This window comes from Mesocricetus auratus, unplaced genomic scaffold, assembly GCF_017639785.1.
Source record: "Mesocricetus auratus isolate SY011 unplaced genomic scaffold, BCM_Maur_2.0 Super-Scaffold_100014, whole genome shotgun sequence".
In the NCBI taxonomy this organism is placed as follows: Eukaryota; Metazoa; Chordata; class Mammalia; order Rodentia; family Cricetidae; genus Mesocricetus; species Mesocricetus auratus.
Window position 1 is genome coordinate 35,607,423 of NW_024429197.1, and position 17,478 is coordinate 35,624,900.

Here is a 17,478-nt window from a genome sequence, read left to right on the forward strand (position 1 = left end):
TATGGGGTGCCTCTTACAAAACTCCAGTCACCAGTAGTGTAAAGAATGGCCACATGGATAACAGCTACCATGAAACTCCCCTTACAACTGCTGTTTTGTGTGTAGATCAAGAAATACTTGATAAACAAGACCAGGAAAACATAAATAAGCTCAAACTTGTCTTCATGACAACTAGACATTTTGTCTTAGCATCAGGATACATCCCAAGTGAGATTTCATAAGCTTTGGGGGTGGGTGGGCTACTCTCTCACTCTCCTTTACCCCAAATTTTTCATGAAGATTTGACAGGATATAAGAAAACTTAGAAAACCATCCTGCAGACAACACAGTGGTGTTATGCTTGTAAACCTCTCTGATTTTATACTTGTATGATGTTCACCTATATTGAAGCAAACAGATGATTGAGAATGCAATTTGTTCCTTGCCTTTTATAGCTTTGTCTTTAGTATGTGAGAGTTGTGCAAACGAACAAACTGGTAACCAGAGATATAATTTTGTTCTTTCTAGGTAAAGTCATTGGGCACATTATTAAGCCTCTCCAAGGCCATTTATAAACATAAAATGAAAATAAAACTTACCTCATATGATTGTGTAGAAACTGAAATAAAAAGGGCTCTGCTCAGGGCTAGAGAGATGTCTTTGTAGTTAATACTACTTCCTGCTCCTTCAGAGGACCCAGGCTCAGTTCTCAGAACATGCCAGGTGCTCATCACCACCTGTAACCCCAGCTCTAGGATCTGATGCTCTCTCTGGCCTCCTCGGGCATCACATTCATTTGCATATAATCCCAATGCACGCTTAAGTAAAAATAAAACAAATCTTTTAAGGGCTCAGCTCCTAGATAGCAGTTACCCATAAAAAGAATTTTCTTTCACTTTTAATTCTCCAGCAAAGTATCTGTTTAATGCATGTGGTGGTTTGAAAGGAAATAGCCCCCAAAGAGAGTGGCACTATTAGGAGGTGCGGCCTTATTGGAGGAAATGTGTCACTGTAGGGACAGGATTTGAGGACTCTTTTGCTCAAGCTTTGCTCAGTGTGACACTCAGACTATTTCCTGTTGCCTGGAAGATGTAGGACTCTCAGCTACTTCTCCAGTACCATGTCTGCCTGAATGCTGCCATGTCCCACCATGATGATAATGAACAGAACCTCAGAACTGTAAGCTGTCACCTCAATTAAATGTTTTCCGTTATAAGAATGGTAGTGGTGCACGCCTTTAAATCCCAGCACTTGGGAGGCAGAGGCAGGAGGCTCTGAGTTCCAGGCCAGCCTGGTCTACAGAGTGAGCTCCAGGATAGCCAGGACTGTTTCACAGAGATACCCTGTCTCAAAAAAACAAAAGAAAAAAAGAGGGTTTTCATGGTTATGGTTTCTCTTCACAGTAGTAGAAACCCTAAGACAATGTGTTTCAAGAAAACCATCCCTCTAAAAGATAAAACCTAAGGTTTTACCAGTTTGAGAGCATAAATAAAACTGCCTAATGAACTCATGTTTTAAAATTTACTTCCATCCCTTCACAGCATAGTCACTGACTTCCGGCTTCTCTAGGGATGTTCCTGGAGCACCTTAACCCATGTCCTTCCACAGCACCTGGCCATCAGCCAGCAAGAAGTATGAGGACAGCACTCAACTCCTGCCTCTCCGGGTACTGCCTTCAGTGAGAACACAGTGGTGTCTTCTGGGCTCCTCCAAATCCCTGTATTATCCCAGCATGAAGACCACCCTCCCCTCTACAGCTCACTCTGTCACCTGAACCTCAGGCAGCACTTCCTGTGCCTCTGAATGGGAATGGCTTCTCACATCCATTTGGGGGTATTTCCCTTGAGAGTTCTTCCTTTGTCCACACATCCCCACACTCCAGTGCAGACCATCACCTTCAGACTGTGAGTTACCCATTTCATAACCACCCAGACTCATTACTCACTTTAGGCTGAGCAGGAAGTTCTTTATAATGATCACTACACTCAGGGTATGCCTCCACGAGGGGCCTGACTTCCAAATCTAGAGCAAGTATGCATGACAGTGAGATGCACAATATAAAATTTATTCTATGACATTTTCCCTATTGTAAGTATTTTAAAATAGATTAAAACACATCAGTATTTCATGAAAGATAAGAATCTAGAAAAATTCAGACATCTGTAATATACATGACTTGACCTTGAATATCCCTCTTTGTTCATTTGAAACATCATTTTTAGGAGTCGCATAAAAACGATGAGTATGGCTATATTCTTTGTAGCCCAAGTCTCATACATTTTAGTTCAGCTTGTAGTTCTTTTCTCAACTATGTATGTCAGCGGTATCTGTTCCTGCTTCTGAATGGGGAGAGCTTCTGTTTTCTGTTTCCTAACGGTGGTATTTAGGTCCTCTTTCTCTGAGTCCTCAAGAAAACGCTTCACAGTGAGCTTGAACAGCAGCCGAGGGTCTGGTCCAGAGAGTGGAGGACAATTACAGGCCTCCCGAAGTTTGACAGCCTACAAAGAAGAATACAATGCAGTTCCTCACATGTCTGCACAAGACAGCCAAAAGTAAGAGAACATGTCTGTGTGTTTAAATAGAAGTTAACTCAAGTACAACATATGAAGAAGAACCACAGGTAACCTTGTCATATTTTCCATGGCCCAATCCGGTAACCGTCATTTTTAAGGCAGAAGCTGTATGTGTGACAATAGTTACATGGTCAGGTAACAAGTCTCCGAGAGAGGAAACAGTGTCATCACCCCCTTAGCAGATCCAGAGAACAAAGTCAGATTAACCAGGCTCTGAAGATTCTATAAGAGATTTTCTTTTTCAACACAAGAAAACTAATAGAATGTCCATGACTGAACTCACTGAAGAAAAACGACAAAAAAGTTGCTTGCAGCTGTGACCTTCTAGGGTGGAATAGATGCTAATGACAGAGAAGGAACAAAAAAATCAAAATCACAACAATTTTTAACTCTATAGAGAATTATAACACACTGTGTAACTCAGTTGTAACTGATGTTTATGGTTTAAAATACCAAATCTTGAATCAACCCAAATCACAATTTAATCATTTGGGGAAGAAGAGAGCAGCATGCATGTGCTTGCATGGGTGTGACAGTAGAGAAAAGAAAGCTTGATCCGGTTCTCTGCAGTGGAAAATAAACAAAAAGCTTAAAACTGGAACACTAGGAAATGGCAACATAAGCATGTAATTTACATATGCTGGGAAAACCCCAAACAGCATGTTACAGCCTAGATAGAGTCACTACCAACCCAGAGGGCAGCCTCAGAGTGCTGGTGCACATAGCTAGTCGCAAGTCACCTAACTCTGCCGAGGGCAGGGAGAAAGAAGGATAAACAGGCATAGAATATTTAAGGGCACAGAAAAACAACCCTCTGTATACTGTAGGTTGGATACACTCCATGCCACATGTCCAAGCCTACAGAATGTATAGAACCATGAATAAACCAGGTGTGGAAGCAAATGTCTACAACTGCATCACTTAGGAGGTAGACTCAGGAAGATCAGAGTTGTGGGGCTATTCTCAGCTATAGAACTAGTTTGAGGCCAGCCTCGAATATATGAGACCCTGTCTCAAATATAATTCTTCTATATAAATATATTTCCCTAAAAAAATAAAAAATTACTTTTTTTAGAGTAAAGTTGGTTTGGAAATAAAAAGGTTGAAACTTCTTACCAGTGAATTTGTACCACACACCCCTTTGAATGGTCTTTCCACCTAGCATATGCTCTTTGGAAATGATTGGTCTGCTTCCTTAATTGCCAGGAAAATTATGTTCATCATAAAGATTTCCTATTACTGATTCGTTGTGCGAGGAGTGTTGCATTCCGCTTGCTCTCAAGAAAAATTATATTACATATCACACATACATATATATGCAAAACCTTTTGAATAGTAACATTTACTTAATATCTTGGTAAAATATTTTCTAGATTTTTTGGCTTTCTTCCTATATGTTTTATTACATTTCAGTGTGTTAACATCTTTTCCCTTTTATAAATTCAAATCTATCATAGTGAATAAACCTTCAAATTTCTTCAAAAGTGAGAATTTTCCCCATGTGTACCTAGAATATGCCTTGCACTGCCCTTATGTTCTGTCTGACTCTGTGCATTGCATCTAAGAGGCACTTCATAAATGCAAGCTGGATTTTAAACTATGAATAATCATTTTAATATGTATAAAAATATCATGTAGAGTCTACAATGTATGAGAAAATAGAAAGATAATCCAATAACAAGAATATATAGTTCCAAGAATCCTGAGGAAACCTAAAGGGAAGCATGAAATCGACCAGCCTTAAAGAGTCCAAACTGCCGAGAGATCAGCAGGAATCCACCATTCACTCTGCACCTTGCTCTGCACCTGTGATTTACAAACACTGTCTAAGCTCCTGTTACAATGCAAACCACTCTTTATTAGCAAAGTTTCAAGAGGTGAGGAGGGGAAAGGATGGCAGGGCCTTACCCACACAGACACATGGGTTCATGAAGCAGAACTCTGAAGGGTCTGATAACCTAACAATGTATGGAGAAAAGCAAAGGCTAGACTTTTTCAAAGGAAGGGCAGAATTAATGCAAAGACTCCTAAGCGTACTGCTGTTTCTGCATTGCCAGTTCTTATGGGCATCTTTTTCTCATTATTGAGCATAATTTCCTACAGCTAATATTGTCTAAGCACTGCAAGCACTATACATTTCTACTGCAAAATATCCTATTTTTAGCTACTTTTTATATTATTATATATATCCTAGGGTCACTTAAGTATCTCAGAAGCTGTGAGAGTCACTAGGGAGACCACACAAAACAGGGGCCACATATTCCACAATAGAAGACAACCAATCAACACCAAACAAGATCATTCTAGCTCGAAGAAGGAGAATGACTGAATGGGAGATGGACTATTTGACACTGAGGAACCAAAAAAAGCCTTTTGGGGGAGGTGATGTCTGGAACAGAGAAATACACAACCAGGGGTCATAAGGAGGAAACTGGCCTGACATGAAATGAGTAGAACCAAGGAAAACCTTGGAACAAGATGGGTATAAAGCTAGGGAGAAGCCGGGCGTTGGTGGCGCACACCTTTAATCCCAGCACTCGGGAGGCAGAGGCAGGCAGACCTGAGAGTTCGAGGCCAGCCTGGTCTACAGAGCGGGTTCCAGGACAGCCTCCAAAACAATAGAGAAACCCTGTCTCGAAAAACCAAAAACAAAAAACAAAAAAACCAGGGAGCAAGACACAGAGATAGTAGCCAACTCACAGTGGACTGTGACCTATAACCTAAAACCATTCTGCCCCCAAACTGGTTTTGCTCAATGTTTCATCACAGAGACAGAAAGTAACTAGAATAGGGTAGATTCTTATTCTAAGTCACATAAGAAAAAGCTGAAGGTTTTAGGCAAAAAAAAATTTTTAAAGGTCATTCTCATTATGTGCTGCAAATAGGTCATTAATGGAAATAATGGACCAGAGAGCCAGAAATTGGAGAAGGGTACAGGAGCTAGGAAAGAGGGTGGTGACTTGTTCAAGGTAGTGGCAGTGGTGGGGGACCACAGAGATTCCTAATGCACCCTGGAGGAAGCCCAAAGACTGGCATGGACAGAATGCAGAAGAGTAGGAAAGACAGGAATCAAAGATCAGGACTGTGTTTCTGCTCTTCTGTGCCTTCAAGATGCCACCTATGAATGTGAGAACAATTTAGTCGCTTGTAGTAAATAATAATTGTGATATAGCACTGACTTGTTTGCTAATTAATGATCCTGGTTCATAAATTTTAAAAGACGTTTTAATCAAATTGCTGAAACAAAGTCATTTGTGCTCATAAAATGAATCAGATAGTTGATGTCCCTTTTTATATTTTGATGCTAGAATTAATTAGTCACTAAGTAATTGTTCATTGCACTTGTGGACAAAATCTCCAAAGTAAAGCCCCATTATAGCTCGGAGCCCTTTTCTTAGTTAATTTGCTGTGCCTCTATGGGTTTCTAAAATAAATTTTTATTTGACATACTGACTTTACCTCTTTCCAAAGTTAGCCTATAGAGGTTCATTCTAGCTTACTGCCATTTTTATACTTAGCTGCACCTACTGTGACAGCCCATACATAAACATATACATAGACACAACACCACACATTTTTTAAACCAGGCTCCATGTCTATATACACATTTTAATTACTTCTGATTTAACCTGAGCTATTAATATCATTTGGATAAAGAATACCAAATATTTGCCCTATTTGTTGTTTTAAAATTAATAGTAATGAGAAATACATTTGTCTCTGGAAATGGAAATGAACTATGCCTGGTGAGAAGCAACTGCTTATTGCCCTATGAGTAGTTCTGTTCTGTAACTAGTTATGTTTCTTATTGAGTATGTATTTATTTACAAGCATCAAAATGACTGCAGAATGGCTAAAAGGCATTAGGAAGAGAAGGGTGGGGGACAAGGGAAGGGGAGACAAAGGATGGATTCTTTCCTGAGGCTTAGACATCTACTGACAGAAGGAGGACCAACACAGGCATCATGTCAAAAACCAAGTCTGCTAGAGGGAATGACTTCCTGAAACCTAACACACCTTGTAAGGTTTGAGAAATCCTGGAGTAAACAGTCTTTTCTTTTGACCTGCACAGTCCAATGGGCTCACAGGATTTATGGCCACCCTGTTTGGTGTCAGTTCCCAATTCCTGGATTTGATCAAATCCTGGCTCAGTTTCCTTCAGCAGAACTCCAGTTGGGTTAGCAGAGTCTGTGTTCCCCATCTGCAAGACTATACAACAGTCTTTGGGTTTATCACACTTATATCTCACATAGAATTTCTTATATTATGGTTGTTAAATTTTCCTTTACACTAGTTGTAACATCTTACCATTTTCCTCATTAATGAGTTGAATAAGACCTAAGGTATGTTCATTAAATTTTTATATATCAGGGTTACATTTCTCAAAATATTTATGTTTAAAATTATTTCTTTTCACAAACTACAATGGAAATTGAAGTCTGACTCATTTTTGAAAAGGTCAAAAGTTAGGAAGTATAAGAAACTGAGAATTTTCAGTAAATCAACATAAACTTTGAAAGGCTGCTTTGACAAAGGTAAGTTACTCTCAGGAATGATAAGTAAGGGCAAGGTTTTTGAACAAAACTTTTTAGTCAGCCCCTCCTACCAAAATGATGAAATCCTAGCTAGGCAGTGTAGCACAGGCCTAGACGCCCAGCACTAAGAATGGAGAGTCGGGAAAACTGCCTTAAGTTCAAGGTCAGGTCCGTCTACAGAGCAAAGTTCCAAAAACAAAGCAAACACAGAAGAATCTTGACATCTGTCCCAACACAGATGAATCTGAAGGCCACAGTGTGACCTCACATGGGGACCTAATGAAGCAGCTCATAGATGCTGAGGGCATGGTGACCACCAGGGTAGAGAAGAGATTGGGAGATGCTGGTCGGAGACAAGAGTTCCGAGAGGAAAGAGGAAGTTCTGAGAGGAAAGAGGAAGTTCTGAGAGCCACTGTGCAGTAGACGACACAACCAGTAACAGTGCACACCTGAAACTGCCATGAGTGGACAGGAGCTGACCGACCCTCCATAGCTGTGAGGTGTTGGATCTGCTTGTTAGCTTGACCTGACCACTCCACGATGTGTGCAAACATCATGCATTGTGTTGTAGCCCATAAAAAATATTTCAAAAGGTTAAAAAGGAATGAGCAATAAGCACACATGTATTTGGTTTTTTTTAAAGGTACTGGCTACATTTATTTCCAGCAACAACTAAAGCATGAACCAACCGCTGGCATACACTGTGATTTTTCTACATGCTACACCTCAAGTAAGGCAGAAATTATTTATCCGCAATATATAAATGATAACTAAGTGAAAGGGGGAGGGGGCTCCAGAAGGGCTTTGTGATTAGATTAAAAGCATTCACTGAAAACAAAAAGCGAGGTATTTGGGGGGATCACCTCCATCTTAAACATATATCTTTGCTCTTTCTTTCCTTATCCCTCAAAGCAATGTTTCTAACAGCCAATTCACTTCATCCATCATGCTGTTTTTTAAGATTTTAGACAATGTTAGTGCCAGGCTTTCTGGCTTCTTAGGATTCGGAGGCCGATTCAATTACAGTAGCTGCTGTTTCCTTCCTCAACACTCTCCATGTCAGACAAAATGAGATTCAGTAAGGTGAACAGTGTACGTTTTTACACTTGGCCAACAATGACATTTCATGGTAATTCCAAACACTTAGATTCTCTGCTCATGAGATGCACAAAATTAATGATTTATTCATTTGTTTTATCCAATTACAAATACATAAGAATGATTTACACATGAGTTCAAATTCCCAGCTGCCTGAAAGTTTAAAGGATTAAAAATAAAATGAGGTTAAAATGAATGCATCTACCGCCTGCTACCAAATGATTCTCATGCCTAGAGATGGAACACTGTTTACAATTAAAATACTTAGAAACAAATCCCATTGAAACTATGATTAGAATTACGTAACCTTAGACAACAATTCCAGATTAAACATTTTCTAGCACTTCTATCATTCTCCCTTCCCCCCCCCATGAAGAATGACGGCAGGGAGACAGAAAACCAGCAGGAACACAGAAGAAAATCAGTCTGAAAGCTTTTGATTTTAAAATAAACCTTTCGACAAAATTTCTGTTATTCACACTGATTCATATTTCATAAAATACTTAAATAAGGTATTTCTTTCAAGGACAAATTAGGATGTACATAAACTCAAATCTAAACAGCATAACTGTGATTCTGAAGCTCGCACTATGAAACATCAACAGGTTGACATAACATCTGTTCTTCAGTTTTTCACCCAAGTTGTTATGGTAACCAAAATATGTGGAATATGTTTCCTAAATCTAACTGATGATTTCAAGTAAATAAAATTATATCATATCAGCTTACTAACAACAAATAATATTATTACTACAAACCTATATTTATCATTTTCATATACTAGTGGATCACATGATTATATTTAACTAGGCATTTACACATGTTGTTTTTATTTCCCTAGAATTCACATAAAAAAACAGTAAGGGTATTTTTTCCACTAATTTGATGATTCTATCTTGATTTAAAAACAAAATAATAGGTCAGTGTGATGGTACTCACTTTAACTACAGCACTGGAGAGGCAGAGGCAGGAAGGCAGATCTCTGAGTTTGAGGCCAGTCTGATCTACATAACTAGTTCCAAGATAGCCAGGACTACAAAGAGAGAGACCTAGCTAATAAAGAGAGAGAGAGAGAGAGAGAGAGAGAGGGAGAGAGAGAGAGAGAGAGAGAGAGAGAGAGAGAGAGAGAGAGAGAGAGAGAGAGAGAGAAGGTAGTTTGTCCTCTGAACTGTTGTGCCTAAACTCTGAAGCCCAAAATCACCAAGAGACCCGATCTGATGCAAAAGCAAAGAGTCTTTAATTTTATGAGTTAACTCCCTTCCCCAGTCCAACAGACACAGTGGGTAAAGCAGACATTGACCAGGAGGGACCTCAAGCAGCAGTGGGGCAGGTAACATACTGGGGTAGAGCAAGAGAGTCTCAGGATTGGTGCCCCTCCGGGCTTGGGCAGCCTGTCCTGTGTTGGTTGGTCAGTGGCAGCTGCAGGAAGGTAGCTATGTCTGGAAACCCTCCCAGAGCAGTTGTTTCACTATGCATTCCACTTTTACTGTAAAGCACATCCAGAGCCCGCCAGCTAACTTCTGATCGGTTCCTTGCCACATGGAGGGTATCTGGCTTCCTAGTGACTAGAAGGTCGGGCAAGGTCGGGAGCAGAGCAAATGTTGCTGAGTCAGGGGCCTCTGTCTTGCTAGGTCTTTCCTGCAGCCTATCATGGCTAGCAAAGCAGGGGGCTGGGTGAGAGTCTGGTCCCTTCAGAACAAAATGCTAGGCCAAATTCTTCCAGAATAAAATGAGTGGGCAAGTCAGGATAGCATATCTCCAGTCTCTGCTCAGAGCCCTCCATTAAGATCTTATCTCTGAGCAAAGTCAGAGACCACTGGGACCACCTACATAGTCATCCCATTTTTGTTTCTTTTTTCAACCTGTGAGCGAGCCTGCGTGCGTGCGTGGTGTTGATGATTGCAGGCAGAGGCACCTGTCTGGGGGACAAACGCATTCTCGGGTGTTGGTCCTTTCTTATTTTAAAAGAGCCTCTTCTAGTTCAGGGCTGTGTACACCGGGCTAGCTGGCCTGAGTTTCTCCTGTCTCTGCCTCCAATCTCGATGTAGGAGTGCTGGGATTACAGGTTACACCCAGCTTTATACAGCTCACATCCTCACTCTTTCATGGCAAATAGCCGACCGGCTGAACATTCTCCCCAACCCTGGCCATTCCATTTCAACTGCTTTCCCAACAACCCTCCCATCTCTGCTCAAATATTAGCTGTCCACCTGAGAATTAATTGTTTTTCCCAGAAATGTATACTTTGAAGTCTTAGTCCCCAGTATGTACATATTTGGAAATAGAGTCTGCAAGAAGGTAATTCAGGATAAATGAGGTCAGATGTATGGGATCCTTATCCAACAGGACAAAGAGAGACTCCAGAGAGCCTCACCCCTCACATCTCCCCTATTGTCCCTGTCCTTCATTAGAGAATAAGGGGAAATGAGGGCATGGGGGATGAAAGTGTGGGTGAATCAGGGTGTGGGTGGATGAGCAATAATGATTCAACATCTGTTGAATGTGTAAGACATTTAAAGTATCTTTAATGTTAATAAATTATAGCAAGAAATATTATATTTTATAATGGCATTCAAAGAACCTGACAAAATGACTTACTATCCTTAGAACATGGAAATTAAAAATTGAAGTCACCAAAATTTATGTTCCTAACACAGAACGACAAGTTCTTGCTTTCTTAGTTTTCTCCCCCACACATCTGATCCAAGCAGGCTCTGTCCTCCTCCCTCCAATTAGCACAGAGGATCTCTATTGTTAATGCGCCCTGCCCTTCACCGTGTTCTCTACTTGGTAGCTAGATGGACTTGTCAATTTCATCTCTTCTACTACCTCTGGAGGGCAACACTGAAAGTACTGTGTCTGCCATAAACCAGTTTAAAGCCAATCCTCTGGACCTTAGAGATATATCTGATTATCCAAATGTCAGGGGACAGAAGCCATTAGTGAAATTCAACCCTGTATACGTTTTAGAAAAAAAAATCCCAAGTGAACTATCATCTTAAGAATGTTGTCTTGCCAGGTGATGGTGGCATATGCCTTTAGTCCCAGCACTCAGGAGGCAGAGGCAGGTAGATTCTCTGTGAGTTTGAGGCCAGTCTGGTCTACAGAGCAAGTTCCAGGACAGCCAAGGCTGCAAGGCTGCTACATAATAACACTCTGTCTTGAAAAACCAAACAAGAAAAAAAAAAAAAGAATGTAGTCTTCAGTGGTATGTAGGTATACATCTTCCATACATGGCTGCTTTCTTCCATTACAGAAACCAGACTTAGGAGAGCGGCACATTCCGATCTTTATGACTGTGTGTTCTAATTAACAGTATACCCTTGTACTAACTATCATTCTCACTTCAACCACTGAATTATTCCCAATGTTGTAGTAGAGTTTTATTGCTTTCAAATTGAATTTAATCACTTGGGGGGAAAATATAAGAAATTTACCTGCAGTTTTCAAATTAAATTTCTGTACTGGGATGGTTTATTTTTAGAAGAAAAAAAAAAACACATCCCCTGTTTTCCTTCCTCACTGGCTCCCAAATAACACTGAACACTGGTTTCCCCAGCCATGCTCCCCGCGCTCTCTAATCAACTCCTTACTGTTCCACAGACCTCCCGAAAGCATATATTTTTTTACCTGGAGATCCTCAGTGATTTGACCAAATGACAAATTCAGAATTTAGGGGAGGCTTCAAATAACAGCAGGCTAGTAGAATTCACTATCTAGTTTTAAAAAGCCACCTAGTTTAGAATTGCACTGAGTTAAAATGAAAAGAACCTGTGTGTGTCATGACTTTAGAGAGAAGCCATGACCTCCCTGGGGCCTCTCGAGGGTCCTCGCTGGCCCTCAGTATAATCAATTCTGGTGAAACACATGCACTACCCTGTTTATGTGACTGATAATATAGATTACATCAGGTAAACTTCACTACTATTTGTGCTATGTTTTCCCTCAATGTTAAGGATATCAATAAGGTTTGATTCAGATAATATGTGCTAATTAACTATGGTTTGTGCCTCTCAAACTTCACATGCTGAAATCCTAATACCCATGTGATAGTCTTATAAAATGAGGCCTTTGAGGTGTGATAAGGTCATAAAAGTCAATCTCAAAGGGATCGGTGTCTTATTAAAAGATGCTCAAGCCCTAGCATAGTTACCCATATCTATAGTCCCAACACTGGGGAAACTGAGACAGGAAGATTTCAAGTTCAAGACCACCTTCAGCTCTAGAGTGAGACTGACAAAAATACAAAGAGAAATAAACAAAGGATGGATGGATGGATGGATGGATGGATGGATGGATGGATGGATGGATGGAAAACTGATTTCAAAAACCTCACCTCCTAGTTCATCAGGTAAGGTTGTACTAGAAGAGAGCCATCTGTGAACTGGAAACTGGATCCTTACAAGACACCAAGTGTGATCTAAGATTTCCTAGTTTCTGAATTTAGGAGCAAATTTCTACTGTTTCTAAGTCACTCAGAGATGGAACTGTAGCTCAGTTGGTAGAGTTCCTGCCCAGCATGCAGGAAGCCTGCACTGGATCCCAGCACTGTACAAAACCGGGGGGAGCAGCATAGGGTCTGCACTCTTGTCACTCAGAGTTCAAGGTCAGCCTTGAAAACTCAAAGCCAGTCTAGGCTTACATAGCCTGTCTCAGACAAACAGAACAATTGACAAGAGCCAGACATGAGGGAGCACATCTTTAATATCAGCACTTGGGATGCAAAGACAGAAGCAGGTAGATCTCTGTGAATTATAGGTCAGGGCTTGTCTACACAGTAAGTAAGTTCAAAGCCAGCTAGGGCTATGTAGTTTGACCTTGGCTCAAAAACAAACAAAAAAAACAAAAAAACACACAAGCAAAACTGGAATTAATACTCATTTAATCCAAAACTTACCTATAACTTGCTAACAGACATTTTAAACAAAAAAGTTAAAGAAAAACCACATTATGATCAGTATATTCGAAAACATTGTTTTCTTTTCCTTTTTTTTGCTTATTTTTATCTTTGAGACAGGGTCTCATGTAGCCCAGGCTGACCTCAAACTCACCATGGAGCTAGGGATGACCTTGAACTCCTGATTTTCCTGTCTCCACCTCCCAAGCACTGGTATCACTGGTGCACATCATGACACTCAGTTTACCAGGTTCTAGAGATTCGATCCAGGCTTTTCTGTAGGCTAGGCAAGCACTCACATACTGAACTGTATTTCCAGGCCCAAATCAGTTAGAATTCAAAGTCAGACACAAAGAGTTAGACCTTCACACTGAGAAATCTCAGATGTACATAGCAATTTTCTTCCCAAGACTTGTGGGTAAATAGGACTTTTCCTTTTCAGTCAGTCCAGCTCTGTGAAAGCCAATAATTATAGCAACCAAAATAATTGAAAACTAAAACTCTCTTTTTCTACACCAAAAAAGTAACCGCATTAGCAGGGCTAGCTCACCTGTGGTATGAGTCTGTCCAAGTTTTCGGCTCGGTTCCCATGAGAAGGGTGTGTCGACAGCCACTCTGGCAACTTAGGGTAGCCATGAAGACTCTCAGAAAACTCCATCTGCTGCCAAAATACTGAACTGGCTCTTACGTCCACACATGCCTAGACACAAGAGTTAAGAAGGCACATGATGAGCTTAGTTACTACAACTTTAAAAAATTAACTCAGCCAGATGTTCAAAGGAGGGAGAATCTAAAGAAAGAGGAGGTAGGAGAGAGACAGGGAGAGGGTGGGAAAGAGAGAAAAAAAACCTGCGTTTACTTTTGTGTCACTACATGTTTGGAAAATATTCTACTTTTCTAAAACCATTCTAATAAATGAATACATTCACTACTTTAAAAGCATAAAACCTCAAGCTGGGTATTAAACTCAATAGAGTAACACACCTAACACACACTCCCTAGGCTCTGGGTTTGATACCCAGTATTTCAAAACAGAATGGAGAGAAGAGCTAAGCACATACAATAATAGCATCGCAGCAACACAACCCTGACTCCTAACCTACAAACATTTTCAGGATGGTAGACACTAAAAACACATATTAAGGTGAAAAAAATCTTCCATATAAATTAACTTTTCTATTAAAAATAATCTGCACTAAAGAAAGTTTATACCTAATGATACAATTAGAAAAAAGTTAATAAACACGCAGAAAACAGCTAATTTTAATATATATTAATGTGTCCAATTTTCTCAGCTACATGAATACAATACATTTAGTTCATTCAAAACATACCATATTGCCAGGCGGTGGTGGCACACGCCTTTAATCCCAGCACTCGGGAGGCAGAGGCAGGCGGATCTCTTTGAGTTCGATGCCAGGCTAGACCGACAGCCTCCAAAACAGAGAAACCCTGTCTCGTAAAAAAAAAAAAAAAAAAAAAAACCGCCATATTTGAAAGGATGTATATGGTGGTCTACAATAGAGGGGGACACAATGGCATCACAAATTCATATCCACACCTTCCACACACTTGAATGCACAGAACACTGTGGAAGGCTGCTTAAGAACTGCTAATGGTGGTTGCCCTGGGATTTAATTCAAATATTTGAGGTGGGAAGGAAGAAAGAGTTTAATTCTGAAGTATATTAAACTCACAGGTTTTTTAGAAGTCTGTTCAATTTTCTTCGCATCTTAATTTACTCTTTCTATAAGAATTAGGAAACACATGTTTGCATTTCCTACTTTACTTTTGAATAAATTAAGGACAAAATTCTATCAGATTGGTCAAAATGTGGAAACAACAAACCTTAAATTGCGTGACTGTGATACCTAAAATGCAGGACAAATGCCACATGTTATGTCAATTTGATGAAGCTAGCTAGAGTCATTTGGGAAAAAGGAATCTCAAGTGAGAAAATGTCCCCACCAGACTGGCCTGTAGGCAAGCCTATGAGGCTATTGGCTGACGATTAACAAAAGCACGCGTTTATGATATTTTTTTTGCCTTACAAATGTTAGTCAAAGGAGAAGTAACATAGTTGAAGGCAGTATTTAAAACATCTGATATGTAAAAATAGAGAAGACGTATCCCAGTAGATAGCACTTGCCCCACTGTGTTCGTCACTAGCTGACCGACCCTCAGAGTACAACAAATCCTGTAAACGCCAGGAGGAGCACTTCTCTGAAGCACATAACACTAGGGAGATACAAGTAAACCAACAGTAAGAGAACCGCAGGCCTCGGTGTAGCTCAGCTGGTGGAGAGCATGCTTTTGATCTCCAGAACCTCATAGAGAGGACACAGTGGCCATACATCTCGGGAAGCTGACACAGGACTATCAGAAACTCAGGGTCAGCCTTAGTTAGACACTGAATTTGAGGCTAACCTGAGCTACATGACACCCTGTGTTAAAAAAAAAAAAGAAAGACTATCAGAGCACTTTGAAAAGAAACTGACCAGTTACAATGGATCCTTCCCACCCCCCCAAAAATGAAGATCTACAAAATGGTTGACCACTGAGTTCAGAATAACACTCATAAAGAAAAGAGTTCAGTGAATTATAATAAAAGTAATAAAAATCAGTTAATAACTTAGAAAAAACTGGAAAATCCATTAGTGATAATCTTTAAAAGCATCCAGGCACATCTTGGCCCCACCCCTTGGGGACCTGGCAGAGTGCTTCACCCCTGCACTCATGGCAAGCAATGCCGTGGCTCTGTACACAGCCACAGCCACAAATGGTCCCTTTAAGAGACAAGCTCCCCTACTCCCACTCTTTCCTGTGGCCCCTCTGGAGAGGCAGACAGGACTTTGTCCCTCTCCCTCCCTCCCTCCCTCCCTCCCTCCCTCCCTCCCTCCCTCCCTCCCTCCCTCCCTCTCTCTCTCTCTCTCTCTCTCTCTCTCTCTCTCTCTCTCTTTCCTTTCTCCCCGCTTTTCCTTCCCTTTCCCCTCTCCCTTCCCTTCCCCCAATAAAACCTCCTAAGTAGCCTGTCTGCATGGCATGTTTGTTCCTCACCCACCATGGGATCCACCAAGGTCCCCCCTGCACCACATATCATAACGCACTGCCTAAACTAGAACACTTACTGAAAAACTTCAATGGCAACTCTACTGGGCAAAAACAAACAAACAAACAAACAAATAATAAGTTGAAAGGATAGAACATTTGAAATTATACAAAGGAACAAAAAGGATGAAAAGGAACATCTGTAACATCTGTGTAAATTATGGGACACCACCAAGACTGGAAACACTCACATTATAGGATCTGTAGAAAGAGGAAGAAGAACGAGAAAGAGAAGTTAAGGAAATGATGCTGGGAACTTCCAGATGCCATCACTCAGGGACAGGAGGTGCAGATGTCATCAGTAAAATTCAGCCGAAAGGAGAGCATAGCATGACACATAATACTCAAACTCAAAGGAAGAAATGTTCTAAGAGTAATAAAAGAGAAGAGATGTCTCTCTTTAAAAAGACTTCTTTCTCAGCAGAAACCTTGCAGCCAGCTGAGAGGAGGACCACAATATAGTCAAGCGATAAAGGAAGTAACTGCCAATCAAAAGGCTTTTTCCTGCAAAGTTGTCTTTCATAAATGACGGAGAGATGAAAACTGAGTAGAATGGGGGATGGGGGCATGCACCTACAATCCCCACTTACAAGCTGGAGAGAGGGAGACCACACAGGAAGACACTGCCTCAAAGGCAAAAGGAGTTCGCAACCAACCTCACTTTACCGGAACTACAAAGGAAACTATTTAAACCAAAACATAAATACAAATAACTGTTGAATAATAACATGAAACAAACAAAAGTCAAAACTCAGTGCTGCGTGTAAGCAAAGGCCATCTTCAGGGTACTCCGAGATTATAATACTGTGTTATGGTGATCTCTTGTCCTTAATGAGGGTTAAAAGATCAAATAATTAATAACAACTATAGGCAAAAATAATACCAAGTACTAACACAAACTGGAAAATGTAAGCAATGTAATCAATATTAACCCAACAAGAGATCAATGTCCAAAATATACAAGGAAAACTTACAAGTCAATAGTAAAATACATTTAGGCTAACAATGGGAAAAGACCCAAGAGCCTCAAAAACCGGCATACAAACAACAACGGGTATATGAAAAAATAGTCACCATCGCAACACCTCCAAGAAATACACCTCAGAAACACATGAGCTATCATCTCACACCTGTTGGGAGGCTAATACAAAAATAACAGTAATATGAAAAAAATCAACCCTTACACTTTGTTCATGGGTATGTAAAATGATGCTATCTCTATGTAAATGAATACAGAGACTTCTCCAGAAACATTAAAAATGGAACCCATATGAGTCAGCAATTCTAC

General features: G+C 40.4%; 1 protein-coding gene across 5 annotated transcripts in view; it reads right to left on the reverse strand.

Moving 5' to 3' along the window:
* Nucleotides 1–2,028: 2,028 nt before the first annotated feature.
* The window catches only part of Oma1 (OMA1 zinc metallopeptidase), a 55,862-nt gene continuing 40,412 nt past the window's right edge, over nucleotides 2,029–17,478 (reverse strand). For all 5 annotated transcript variants that reach the window (XM_040757057.1, XM_040757060.1, XM_040757058.1 and 2 more), the window contains exons 8-9: nucleotides 13,633–13,782; nucleotides 2,029–2,477 (exon numbers count right to left, since the gene is read on the reverse strand). In XM_040757057.1, the coding sequence (XP_040612991.1) occupies nucleotides 2,265–2,477; nucleotides 13,633–13,782 (363 nt within the window). In that variant the 3' untranslated portion in view covers nucleotides 2,029–2,264. The remainder of the gene's footprint in view (nucleotides 2,478–13,632; nucleotides 13,783–17,478) is intronic.